General features: G+C 38.8%; 1 protein-coding gene across 1 annotated transcript; it reads left to right on the top strand.

The window, feature by feature from the left end:
* The first annotated feature begins 4,415 nt into the window (after positions 1 to 4,415).
* jam3a (junctional adhesion molecule 3a) lies at positions 4,416 to 12,845 on the top strand. The gene is made up of 9 exons (XM_034197924.1): positions 4,416 to 4,623; positions 9,271 to 9,342; positions 9,420 to 9,533; positions 9,724 to 9,876; positions 10,326 to 10,528; positions 11,084 to 11,183; positions 11,375 to 11,501; positions 11,613 to 11,664; positions 11,743 to 12,845. The coding sequence occupies exons 1-9, from the start codon at positions 4,560 to 4,562 to the stop codon at positions 11,776 to 11,778; spliced, it is 921 nt and encodes a 306-aa protein (XP_034053815.1). The 5' UTR covers positions 4,416 to 4,559; the 3' UTR covers positions 11,779 to 12,845.
* The last annotated feature ends 68 nt before the right edge of the window (positions 12,846 to 12,913 follow it).

The raw sequence follows: 12,913 nt of genomic DNA, 5'->3' as shown, positions 1-12,913 counted from the left end.
TGAAAGCTTTAGCCGAATGTGTGTCAGATGCAATCTTCAATATGGAAAATCCAACTGAAAAGAGCAGAGACCAAAAATAGTACTCACATATCCCAGGGATTCTCAACAGTTTGTCGACTACAGATTAAAGAGTTATTAAATTAGAGAGTTAGTGTAAAAAGAACAATAAGCAGCAGAAATATCAGCAGCAAATGTCTTGCTTTAATGCACAGCAATAATGGTAGCAAGAATGGGGTTGGGAGCTCTATGGTAACTTTCAAAGGGCAGGGATTTGACACTCACAGGAGGTTACTTAGAGATAGGAATATCCATCAAGGAAATGGACACTAATGACCAGTATACAGCCATATGTAGTATACATTAGCGTTTCTTTGAATCACTTAAGACTAGGAGTTCCATTATCATTGCCACCAGTCATTTATCATAAAGCATAGGGAACTGTACTACAATGAAAGACATTAACATGCCCCAATATGAGCCTATGCTATTGTGTAGCGCCTTACCTTTGAACAGAGATAAAAAATGTCAAGAAAAGTTAACATTTGGCCTTTTAAGTGTTAGCATTAGGCTGTAGTTTTGGAATTTGCGGTTCTTTTATTCTCTGAATGGGTTTCTAATTGAGCAGTTTAGCACAATACTTTTATGTCTTACAGGTCCAACATATGTCCTAATGTTTTAATTGAGTTACACTTTAAATACTTTTTGGTGGTGCATTTCAGAACCCCGCAATAAAACAAACAAAAGTACTTTTTCCAATAACCTCAATTTTGCACAACAAAAGTTAGTGTCAGAATCAGAGCATGACTGAGGCCTGGGCTAAGCATAAGAGGCCTGTCCTTTAACTTGATTGTTTTCACAACATTAAACATTGAAGTAAATATATTTAACAACTTTTCAAAAGAAACAAATTTAAAAGCGTTTACCATCAGGGGGCGGTTGTGTGGCAAGTCCAAGCAGAGGTGACTCGGAGTCAGAGGAGAGAGAGACGGAATGACGCAGGAGCAGGTTGCAGCTACAGGCCAAGACAGAGGCTGCATGCTACATACAAGCTACAGAGGGTTACAAGGTACAGGCTACATACAGAAGGCTACAAACTACAGGCTAAAGGCTGAACTTATTATTAAAGGGTTACAAGGTAGGCTACCCAGGGGGGCTGGGGCTAACCAGGGGCTACCCAGGGTATGGCCTATAAAAGCAAAAGAGACAATCTGGTATGCTGAGTAATTGAGATATGAGACACAGGTGAGCAGGATGATGTGGGAGTCAAGTGACCAGGATGAGGAAGCTGTGAGGGCATCTAGTGGACATGGTTGAGAATGACAAAGCCCAATAGGGGTTTGGGGAAGTGGGAATGTGGCTGAAAGGAGGGACACAGAGGCAGAATGGGCAAAATTAAACACAATTGAGAAAGTTGTTGTGGCATTTACGTCTTGAAATTAAAAATGTAAAACAGACAGGCATTGGTATATGTAAAATATAAAGATTTATGTAAATCGGAAGTGTTGAATACTGTAACGCAGTGGCAATTGTTATATTGTGTTCCTTAGTATGTAGTACATGTCAATGCTTATTGGAAATAATGTAAAATATAAATGTATTTTATTCATACAGCACTTGAGTGTTATAAAATGTGCAGGTTCATTTCACAGTAGATTTTTGCATAATAATGCAGGCTGATATGCTTTCATATTGTGTACTTATTTCAACACAGTGCACACCTTAAATAGCTTGGTTAGTGTTAGACCTGTCTGTCAAGCTTAAATAAACAGGGCTCACGGGTTTGAGAACGGATAGAAAAGTGAAAATGAAATCCCAAACAAACAGGGTTGCATATCATTAAAGATATATATCTGCAGTGCTAAATGTGACACTGAAGTACAAAAAAAAGCATACTGCAGGAAACTAAGGAATATATAAGCAACAACTGCAATATTGTTTTTTAGTTGGCTGAGAATGAGATTCACCTTAATTTACTAAAGTATACGCAAGTCGAACATTACCATTTCCTCCTCAGAATTTCCCCAGTTTGATGCAAATGTTACATTGAAATTACAGTATAATTAAGGCCCTGGAGTCTGTTATATGAGATGCAATAAAGGGCAGCCAGTAGGGGCAACGGAGGATGGATTGCTTAGCAACATACATTACCAACACTGCACAGTGGACGGTGGACACCAGGATGGTTTAGAGGTGCAGGAAGATTCAAATGGTGCAGAAAGATTTATTTTATATTGTTTTAGTAGGAGGACTAGAGTTGGTTTCAAAGGGAACACATATCTTGTTTACTGTAACTTGTTTTTTTTATTTTGGCTTATGTTTTTAATAAGTAAGAATAGCCATTTGTTATATTTCCTTCAACATAACAGTTTTTTTTAAAGAACCATATAATGAAAAAAATGAATATGAACGTTTTTATTGTTCAAATGCTCAAATAAGGTGCAATTAAGTGAATTTGACTGAAGTACAGTGCTGACAGCTGCAATAATGTCTGGTTTTACACTGCCACCTGCTGTTTGCAGGTATCTAAGCAGCTGCTTTGTCTAAAGGCAATAGAAATACATATATTTACATTATTTGAATATCATCAGGATCAACAATACTTTTAGATCAGGGGTGTCAAACTAAATGTAATCGCAGGCCACATCAGCATTATGGCTGCACCCAAAGGGCCGGTTGTAACTTATATAAATATATATATAAAATCATGTATTATATTACATTATCGCCTCTGCATTGGATTATTATCTGATAGGGTAATAACTTCATAATTAACTACGTCTGAAAGCAGAAGTCTGGGGCAAATAATTGTAAGTGTCGGCCCGAGCCCGTCCTCCGGACCCCCTCCACCCACCCTTTTGGCCCTGGTTTTGTGTCTCTCCTCCGGTACCCCTCCACCCACCCTGTTGGACGTTTTTTGGACTTTTTAGGGACGTCTGGGATCTGTCCCTTGAGGGGGGGAGGTAATGTTTTTAAAAAAGGAAGTGACATTTAAAAAATGGAAGTGACGTTTAAAAAAAGGAAGTGACTGTTACGATCTGTCTGTGTTGTGTTTTTGTCATGTCTGGTTCTGTCTTTGGTTTCCTGTCTCTGTGTTTCCCCTCCCGTCTTGTCTGTTACTGCTGATTGTGTGCACCTGGTGCCCGGTGTTGTCTCCTCCCCTCTCACCTGTGTCCTGTTCAGTTGATTAGTTTGTGTGCATTTAGGTTCTGGTTTTTCTGTTGGTCTTTGTGGGATTATTTGATGTTGTTGGAAGGTTTTTTGTGTTTTTTGCCTTGCCTTATTTTTACTTTGTTGCTAGTTTTTGCAATAAAAGTATTTTTGAATTTGGATATTCTGCTTTTGGGTCCTGTGTACCTTGCCCTCCAGCTGTGACAGTGACATTTAAATAAAAAAAGAGTCAAATTCTGAGAAAAAAGGCACATTTAGAAGAAAACAAGTCAAATTCTGAGAAAAAGGTCTAGTTTGAGATGCATTGTGGGACATGTAGTTTATGGGCAACGTGCTTCTGTAAATCATCATGTTACCGTATAATAAACATATTATATTATTTGCAAGCTCTTGTGGGGCCACAGAAAATGAAGTCACAGGCCGGATTTGGCCCCCGGGCCTTGAGTTTGACACCCCTGTTCTAGATGCTTATGAACATTCTGCTATCACAACACTATTCTGCTCATCTTTCAAATTACATTTAATATTTTGCATAAACACTGATTTTGGTCGTTTTTGTTTAATGATTGCACATGAGTACTGGTCGAAATTAGTAAATGGTGTTGACTCTAGAGATCAATTCCTGGCACTTCCTGCCTGAGAACCCTCCATCTTCCGCCCTGATGCCCTTGTACTGAGTGTTATTGCTGTTGTCCCCCTCAATAGTGTCTTACAGGCACCAACACTTTGACACTGATAGATAGTGCTTTGTACATGTACTTGACTACTTTCAGGAAATTGTATTTAAGTCATTGAATCTCTTATTCCTCGTATACTTCTACTCCACAACATTTCAGAGGAAAAATACTCCTTTGTTTTGTCAGTTGTTACTAACTCCAGAAACCAAGATGTTTTGAACACACACTATCAGCAAATCTGACAATAGAGCTAAGGCTGACATAATTAGTCGATCATCACCAACTGTTTGATAATCATTCAACCATTTTTCCTGGGAAATATCTTACGGTTCAAGCTTCTCAAATTTGATAACTTGCTCTTTTGCCCAAAATGAGACCTTTTCAATGCTCTGTGTGGTTCAAACAAATGACCAAACCTCAACATTATACAATTTGTTTTAATACATGAATAATTATTATTATCATAAAGGTTGAAGCATTGACTGATAGAGAAATGTCTCATTTATCTATATTGAACTTTAACAGAAAAGGAGGAGAGTACATTTCTGGCTCCACCTACCGCCTGTAAGGCATCGTTGAGGGCTTTTTCCCCTCTACGCTTGTAGCTATGGAAACTCGTCGATGGCAACATCCACCAGTCTGTTCTGCCCCCCATCCTCATAACGTGAACATCACCTCTCAGAGGTGCTGACTGTGTGCTACTGTCACCGACAAATGAGACTCTGCAAGATGGCGATTCCGCGACTCATCGCATGTTTTGTTATTTACACCAGCTTAGGTAAGTTATTCTTCTTTCCCCACAATGCTATCATGATAACGTTGTTGCGCTGTACGAGGTGCGGCGACGCTGTAACGGAGTTGTCAATGCCAACGTTCCGACACATACGTTAGCTTGACAAAAACATATTGCATTGTAAGGAAGATGTATCGGTATGTATTGCTTTTTTTTTTACGTTTACGTATTCATTGGGGTATTTTCCCGTTTACGGTATCAGTACGTTATTGTAATGCAAGTGCAACGGAAAAAATACGTAGTTGTAAGAGCATCTGTCATGTTTTAACGGTTACATGTATGTGACTGTTGGCTGACCAGAGCCGTTCGAAACCAGCGTTGTAGAAGCGAGTTACTCTCAGGACATTTCCAGGACAAAAAAATAAAGTAAAACGTTAACTTACGGTCGGAAAAATACATGGTGACATATAAGGAGACCTGTCGTGTCAGCCCCTAGATAAAGGCTAACATAAATCACATCATCTGCAAGAGAGTTTCAAATAAAAATACGTCTAATGTAGGCTACTCTGTGCACAGACAGTGCTTAATAACAGACAATCACATGCGAGTTCATATTGTTAAATCCACTTGTCCAATGCCGTCTCTCTATCCAGATTGAATCCCACCCCAGTGTGTGTATGACCTTTAGTGGTCACATGCTGATTGATGATGGTGAGGGTGGTGTTATTAGTGTGCTGAATATGAAGAATCAGACATGTAGGAGGTTGGAGAGTATGACATGCCTCCTCATCATCATCCCTGCCCAACAACAACAGCTGGAGCTGATCAATGCAGTTGATGCTGGCCTGGGTGATGTGTTGCATCTACCCCTGGTGTTTGCTGCTGGTGCGAGGTCACCCAGCTGCAGAGTAACAATTGGGCCATTTCGTCAGTTAGTGGTGAACCTTTGACCCAGCTCCTCTGCATGCGTAAATCAAATGACAACGCACGTGACAAGGCAAGGCTTCATTTATTATGTTCTTGTCAGTATGTTTTGGTTCTGAAACTGAGTCTGCAAATGTAGCTCACTGAATCTTTTATACTGCTGCTACGGTGGTGACTCTCTACAACATAATTAAAGTATTTAGATTAATGTTAACAGTCTACAATTCTGCCCTCCAGTTTTAGACTGCCCTTAGGTTTAGATAATTAATTAATATATATTTGTTAAATGTATGCTTCATTTAACTTGCACACATTGGTGCATAGTTTAAACTTTTTAGAGAAAAATAATCCTTTCACATCCAGTTGATTTTAACTCTAATCCTGGATAAATCATTCTACCTTAACAAATTACTATTGTTGTCATTTTTTCAAAACATTTGTGAAAAGTGCAAGGAATCTCTATATCTATTTTTTTAAATACCAAACCCCAAATATTTCCAGGTTACATAACCTTAAATTAATTAATTAGCAAAATAGTGTTCATTTCCTTTCATTAAAATGTGTTCTTGAAGGTAACAGCAGTCCATCAAATGAAAAAAATGTAACGGTAAATTAACATCTCCCACTAATTCATCCTTAAAAATGTGGTATCTTGTCAAATGTGGGATCTGCACTGGATGTAGTATTAAGATTAGTTAATGAAGCATGGCACATACAATGCTAAGATGAAACCTACTGGAGCAGTCCTCTGGGGTCCTAGTGTCAGTACTTATTCCTAATCAGTGTCATATGTGTTGCCTACAATGTATTCAGATGACAAAACAACAGTTTTCAAGTCCCTCTTACATTTTCCTCATGTTCTTAGGACAACATGGATGCCTCATAGTTTTCTAATGGAGTGATTAGTTGTTTTGAAACAGTCCCTCCAATATGTTGTGCATCCCAATGGTCCTTGGTCCCTACACCTCTCTGTGCTGCTCTCCGCCCTCAGAATATTTGCATTGACTTCACTGGAATGTCTTGGGAAAAAGCTTTTTATAGATGCATGGTTCAACTATTTTTTTCTTGTTTCAGTAATAGGCATGTTGTTTTCATCTATAGTGCATAATAGGATTTCCGAATGTGGCCATTTAATAGCACATTTCTCTCAGAACAGACTGCAGACCTACTTTGTCTATTCATTACAAAACAACAGGGATTAAAATTGAGTCTGTGTTTGCTTTCCAGCAAGCGCTGAGATTATTTTCGTAATTCAAAAATATTGTTTTCTCTTAAACCTACATTGTGTCACTGGGGGACCAACCATTGTTGTGCGAATGCTTTTATTCTAAGCTCGTATTAGTAATTAGCTCACCATTGTCATGTTAATTAACGGTGGTTATACTTTCCCACGGCCTACTTTTTTGAGAAAATTAATTATGTCTACAACGTGCCTGATTGTGCAGTTGGTACACACATTTTGTTTTGTAACGCTAGTTTGCATGCACCATACTCCAACTTCTCAGTATCAGTTATTTTGGACTGTAACAATGAAGGATTTCTATGGAACATGTTGTCGTTTGTTTTGGTAATGTTTGGCCAAAGAGAGAAGAGATTACGATGACATTCAACAAACCTCTAAGGAGGTTTTGTTACACAGTGCTTCAGCAGAACAGCATTATTAAAAACGAATTTCCTGTAAACTTAGAATAACACATTACACACCTCGATGTTGTAATCATTTAAATGATCACTGTTTGTTGTTGTAATGTAATGATTCTGCAGTGTGCTCGTAGCAGCTTCTATCAAACGATTGAGTTTACAAAAGCGCTGAGGTTCTGTTTTCGTCTCCTTTTTTTTGGTCATGTAAACTTGCAGTATAAGGACAGCTTCTGCCGCCATTGTAGATTCAGCCCACAACTCTTCTGTCTGTCTCACATATGCCAAGGGAGCATTTGTTGGACGAGCTCTCCGTGTGTCTCCCGGGATGTCCAGTCACAGCTGGGCTAAATATAGCTTCTTGATGTACAGGGTGGGAAAGTCAGCAACAGAGACGGAAGCTGAGACCTGGGAGTCACATCTCCTCAGTCAGTGTCCGCAGCTGTGAGCGGATGCTTTGGCAGGACACACATTTTCATCAATTTCATCGTCTAACTTGCTAACTATACATCACAGGGTCACTGGTGCGGTAATGGTTGGCTGATCTGAATAAATAGATAGTTAGTCAGAATGCACAGTGCCTCGTGCAAACAGGAGGGGATGTCTGTACAAGGCCTGCATGGATAATTATTGTTATCTAATTCCAGCCATCGTTTAAAACCCCTTACTCCACTGGGAGCCATAACGCTTTCATTACTCAGCATGGTTGCTGTTAGTCGCATGTGTACCCAGTAATTATTGCTTTAGGAAGTGGCATGGACACACTAGGTTGAGTACGGGGTACCAGTTGAATGCGGAAACCTGCTTTTTTATCATCAGCATTTAAAATCAGACACGTGGAATTATGTGTACACTATAAATTGTAATTTTCACATTTTCTTAATTCGTTGTTGCACACTCTTTGCTCCGCTCTCGTTCATTTTCCCCTTAAATCGGCTTTCGGCTGGCCCATGTTTGACACAACTTGTGAATAATGCCCCTTGCCATTAAACTGGCATTTAGAAAATAACACTGATTGCTCAAAGCCGTGCACTCAAGCATTGACCTTAAAATAAGTATATCTCATGTGTTGTTTGTGCCGGGGGGAAACATGACGGTTGATTAAATATGCTTCCAATTGAAACACTTTCCCACTGACAAGTTATGTTCGTGCTCCTGATTTGTTTTGTTCAGGGATTTTGATACATTATTTATCCTGTAAACCTCAGTGTAAATTAGTGTCACCATTTAGGGAAGAAGTGCTTTCACTAAACCTGAAATAAAATTAAATAAAACCAATATCTTGTAATGTTTCACAATGTTCTAATCTAATGAGTGGCTCATCATTGACCAATTACAGCTATTCCTCAGAGGCACATAGTCATCCAAATACTAGTGATATCGAACTAGCATTGCACATGCTCATACACTTCAATTCAGATTTGAATCAGACAACCATATCCACTTAGTTTCTGAGAGAAATGTCTCTATTTTACTTCAATTGACTATTACGCAGATCCATTTTGAGACTTGACTTGTGTTTTCAGGAGCTTTTTGCCTTTGGTCTTCAGAAATTGAAACAAATGCTCAGTTAGACTGGGTCAGATGATTTACTTCAGCATTTAAAAACTCTTCTGAATGATGGTGCTTATTCTCCTGCTGCATTGTTCCCAAACTGTAGAGACTGTGTCTAACATTCCTCCCACACTGGCTCTCCAGGGTGCGTCAAAGAGCGTAAAAGCTGAGAGTCAGCACTTTGACTTTAGCCATGGTTTCATTAAATATGAATTTCATAAGAGTAAAGCAAGAAAAGAAGAAAAAACAACAACATATTTGTATTGCGTTGATTCATCATTAAAAACGTGCTCTCTCCTTCCATGTTTCATCACCACCAAATTGTTATCCAATTTAGCCCTGAGTCAGTTTATGCCTTAAATCTTAATTTAAAAAAAAATCTTAGTCATTTTGGCCCCAGGTGTTTGTCTTCTTAACCAGAATGTTTACTCCAGCTCTCTGAGAGGTTCTATATTTATCATTCTAATCCACTGGTTATTAGGCAACACGCCCAGTTGATAATGTCTGCTAATGAAAACGCATGTATGGGCCATCAGGGTTACTCAGCATTAAGTGACTTCTTTTTTTATTCTACAGGTCTCATCCCATCATCACTCGGGGTAATCCTCCGAACCATGGACAAGATTGTGTGGGCGAATGAGTTTGAGCGTGAGTTGCTAAAAAAACACTAACCTATTTAGCGAAAATAGCTTTTCTTTTCCTGATGCATTCTGTTTTCCCCACAGCAATCGAGCTGACCTGTTTAATAGAGTCCATCTCAACAAACAACCCGAGGATTGAATGGAAAAAGATTAAGAACGGTGTCCCCAGCTACGTATACTTTCAAAACAGGATAGCAGGTAAACCGCTTGAAAGAAAACCCATCCACCATTCGACCGCAGCATTTCAAAGTAATGTCTCAGGACTCAAGCTAAGCTGAATGAATGGCACCTTGAAAGAACTTGGCATTGAATTCTGTTTTCCCAACTGTGAAGTCAGGCTGTGTATATGAATGAGCAATTGTAAAGTGTTTTTTCCCTCTTTTAAAAGGGGACTTGGACCAGAGAGCTCAGCTCAGAGAGCCAGCCAACATCCTGATCTTCAACGCCACCCGCTCTGACACTGCAGAGTACCGCTGTGAGGTGGCCGCCATCGAAGATCAGAGAGACTTTGATGAGATACTGATTAGTCTCGCAGTGAGAGGTATTGTGAGCGGGAACCATACATCACTGAAAGGGGCTATTATTGACTTACAATACATCTAAATGTACCTTGTTGCACATTCATACATTTACAGAAAATTGCATTTCAGTGTTTATATTAAAACCATCATCTCATTTGTAGTTTTTTTTAAAGGAACAGTTTGACCGATTATTTGCTTCCTTGTCAACTGTAGATGAAAACTTGTAAATATGAAACTTCAGCCAGCAGTATGTTCCACTAATTCAGTCGATCAGTGCTTGTGCCTTATCAGCAAGGATTATTTGACATACTTAATGCTTCAAGTGAGTGTTACATGAATAGATGTGTGTGTGTGTGTGTGTGTGTGTGTGTGTGTGTGTGTGTGTGTGTGTGTGTGTGTGTGTGTGTGTGTGTGTGTGTGTGTGTGTGTGTGTGTGTGTGTGTGTGTGTGTGTGTGTGTGTGTGTGCAGTGAAACCTGTTGTTCCGCGCTGCAGCGTGCCTGAGGCGGTCACAGTTGGAACATCCACCGAACTGCGATGCCTGGAGAACGAGGGCTTCCCCGCTCCTCTGTACCGCTGGTTCCACAACAACGAGGAGCTCGCTCAGGACCCCAAAAACACCCCCAAGCCGGTCAACACTTCCTATAGCATCAACCCTGACACTGGAGGCCTGGTGAGAAACACAGGGATTAAGATTAGCAATATTTAACATTACGTTCACTACAATATTAGAACCATCTCTTTAATAGTATCTATGTAAGTTCAGTGTTGAACAAGTAGTTTCAAGTTTTTTTTTTAATATTCTATTTGTGGATGGGACTCTTTAGTATCAGGGATAAATGGAAGCTTATCTAATGTAAATGTGAAAAGCTTAATCTGAATAAAACCTTACCCATCGTATGACTAATGGCAGGATTACTCCATGCATGAAAAGAAAGCCAGAGTGGAAACTAAACCTAAAACTGGCAAATGAAAGAAAGATAATATTGCATCCCAAGCTGAGGTTATGTGTTTACTTCAAAGACATAATAAAATAACAAGCATGTAACTGACCATCATAAAATGTACAAACATGTATAAAATGTAATGTAACAACCCGATATGTAAGACTAGCAAGTGTTTACAAAATATCATAAAAATGTATCCTCAGCCAAAGGAACAGTAGAAATGTGTTGACAATGCAGCTGTCTGTCATTGCGCTGAAAAAATGCTGAAATTGTCTTTTTAGAAATTTCGAATAGTGAAAAAGGAGGACGCAGGGGAGTACTACTGCCAGGCGAAGAATGATGCCGGATATGCACAGTGTCCCTCACAAATGATGGAAGTCTGTGAGTGTCTAAACGTCACTATTTTCAATCCAACACAAGATATCAGAGTTTATTTGAAGTTTTCTAGGGATCAGCAGCAAAGGTCCGATAGCTTCCAGCACCGTGTTAAATACATGTAAACAACATTTACAGGAACACAGATCATAATAGTTGACACATCTTCGGCAACTTAACTCTGTGTCCTCTTTCAGATGACGTCGACATCCTGGGGATTTTCCTCAAGTCCTTTGGTGGAGTGGTCGTTTTCTTCGGTTTGGCTGGCACCATTTGTCATTCCCTAAAGCGTGGATGCTTCTCTAATAAAGGGCATAACGAAAAGTGAGTGTAAACTTTGAAGAAGGAAAGAGGCAATATGTTATTCTGTCTTTAATGCCACAATACGTTAAGAATGTGCTATTTTATTATGTGTTTTTATCCTCTTTATTTTAGCTACAATTGGCCAGCACAGAACGAGGGTGTTGAATATGGCGATGCAGATGAGGTATACAGAACAAACACAGCAAATGATACTCTCAGGATCAGTTGTGCATACTCAATTTATAATTACTGTTCTTCACAGGGCCATTTTCGCCACAAGTCTTCATTCATAATTTGACGGCTGAGACGGAGGAAGCAGGACTTAAGTACAACTGTCGAGGTTAGCTTGCTCCAACGATGCTCCAGATGGTAAAGTTTGAGGTGTGAAATGGCACATTATTCTCTAATGCACATCAAATCCAAGTCAACTGATTGCCAAAGTATTATAATATCATTTTGTTGCCCTACTTCTTGTTTTTTATAATTGGGTAGCATTTTTTATTTTCGTCTCTGTCTGATTTAAAAGCTTAGTTTTTTACTAGTTTAGTTTATTTTTGACACATTTGCAACTTTGTGGAGTTTGATAATTGGCCCACGGTGTCATCGCAGAAGTAGCTGGGAGCTACATTCCTTCACAGTTTTTGGAACAAATCCTATTTTATAATTCTTAAACTTTTTACTGAGTACATAGAAATTGTTTTACAATAAACACAACAAACTCCTTTACATTATCTTTGTTCTTAAGATAAATCTGTTACGTTTACTTCACGTTGGGAAGAGGTGAAACCTTTTTTTGTATATACTGTCGTTATACAGGCAATAGGCAGCAGACTGTAAAAGGCTGATAAGATCAAATTCAGAAGGCACAATTTATCAGCCTTTCTTATATTCACAGATGATAACAAGTTAAACAAGTACATAGTAACCCGTGAGTTTGAATACCATATATCCCAGTATGCTGCAAAGTCAATATGTACTATAAAGGTGGTGAAGTATGATTTATGGAGTGCTGTTTCTGTGTATAAGTGACCTTCTGTGCTTTACTAATTATTTGGTTGAGTATTGGACATATTGTCCAGTTTTGACTCAGTATTTAATGTAAATAAATGCATACATTTTCTTTTGATTTGAATACATTGCACTCCATACCTTATTGTAAATACTGCATCAAAACTGTTTGTTGGAAATACATTTACAGTATTTACTATTCAGCGTGTTAACAGTGTTGAGCCTGTCATTTCAAACATTAGTGTCAATGATTTGTGTAACAACTCAGGAAATGTTGTATAATGTCCACTGTTTTTTGTTGTTATTAATGCTTTATGTTCATGTTATTTTGGTACTATTAAATACATTTGAACCATACATGTTGTGAAGACTCAAATGTTTCATGCATATTGTCAAATTGATTTTGAGAAAGCTAAGAAACATTC

This window comes from Gymnodraco acuticeps, unplaced genomic scaffold (assembly GCF_902827175.1).
Source record: "Gymnodraco acuticeps unplaced genomic scaffold, fGymAcu1.1, whole genome shotgun sequence".
NCBI classification, from domain to species: domain Eukaryota; kingdom Metazoa; phylum Chordata; class Actinopteri; order Perciformes; family Bathydraconidae; genus Gymnodraco; species Gymnodraco acuticeps.
The sequence above is the reverse complement of the archived record's forward strand: the minus strand, read 5'-3'. Positions and strand labels throughout refer to the sequence as shown.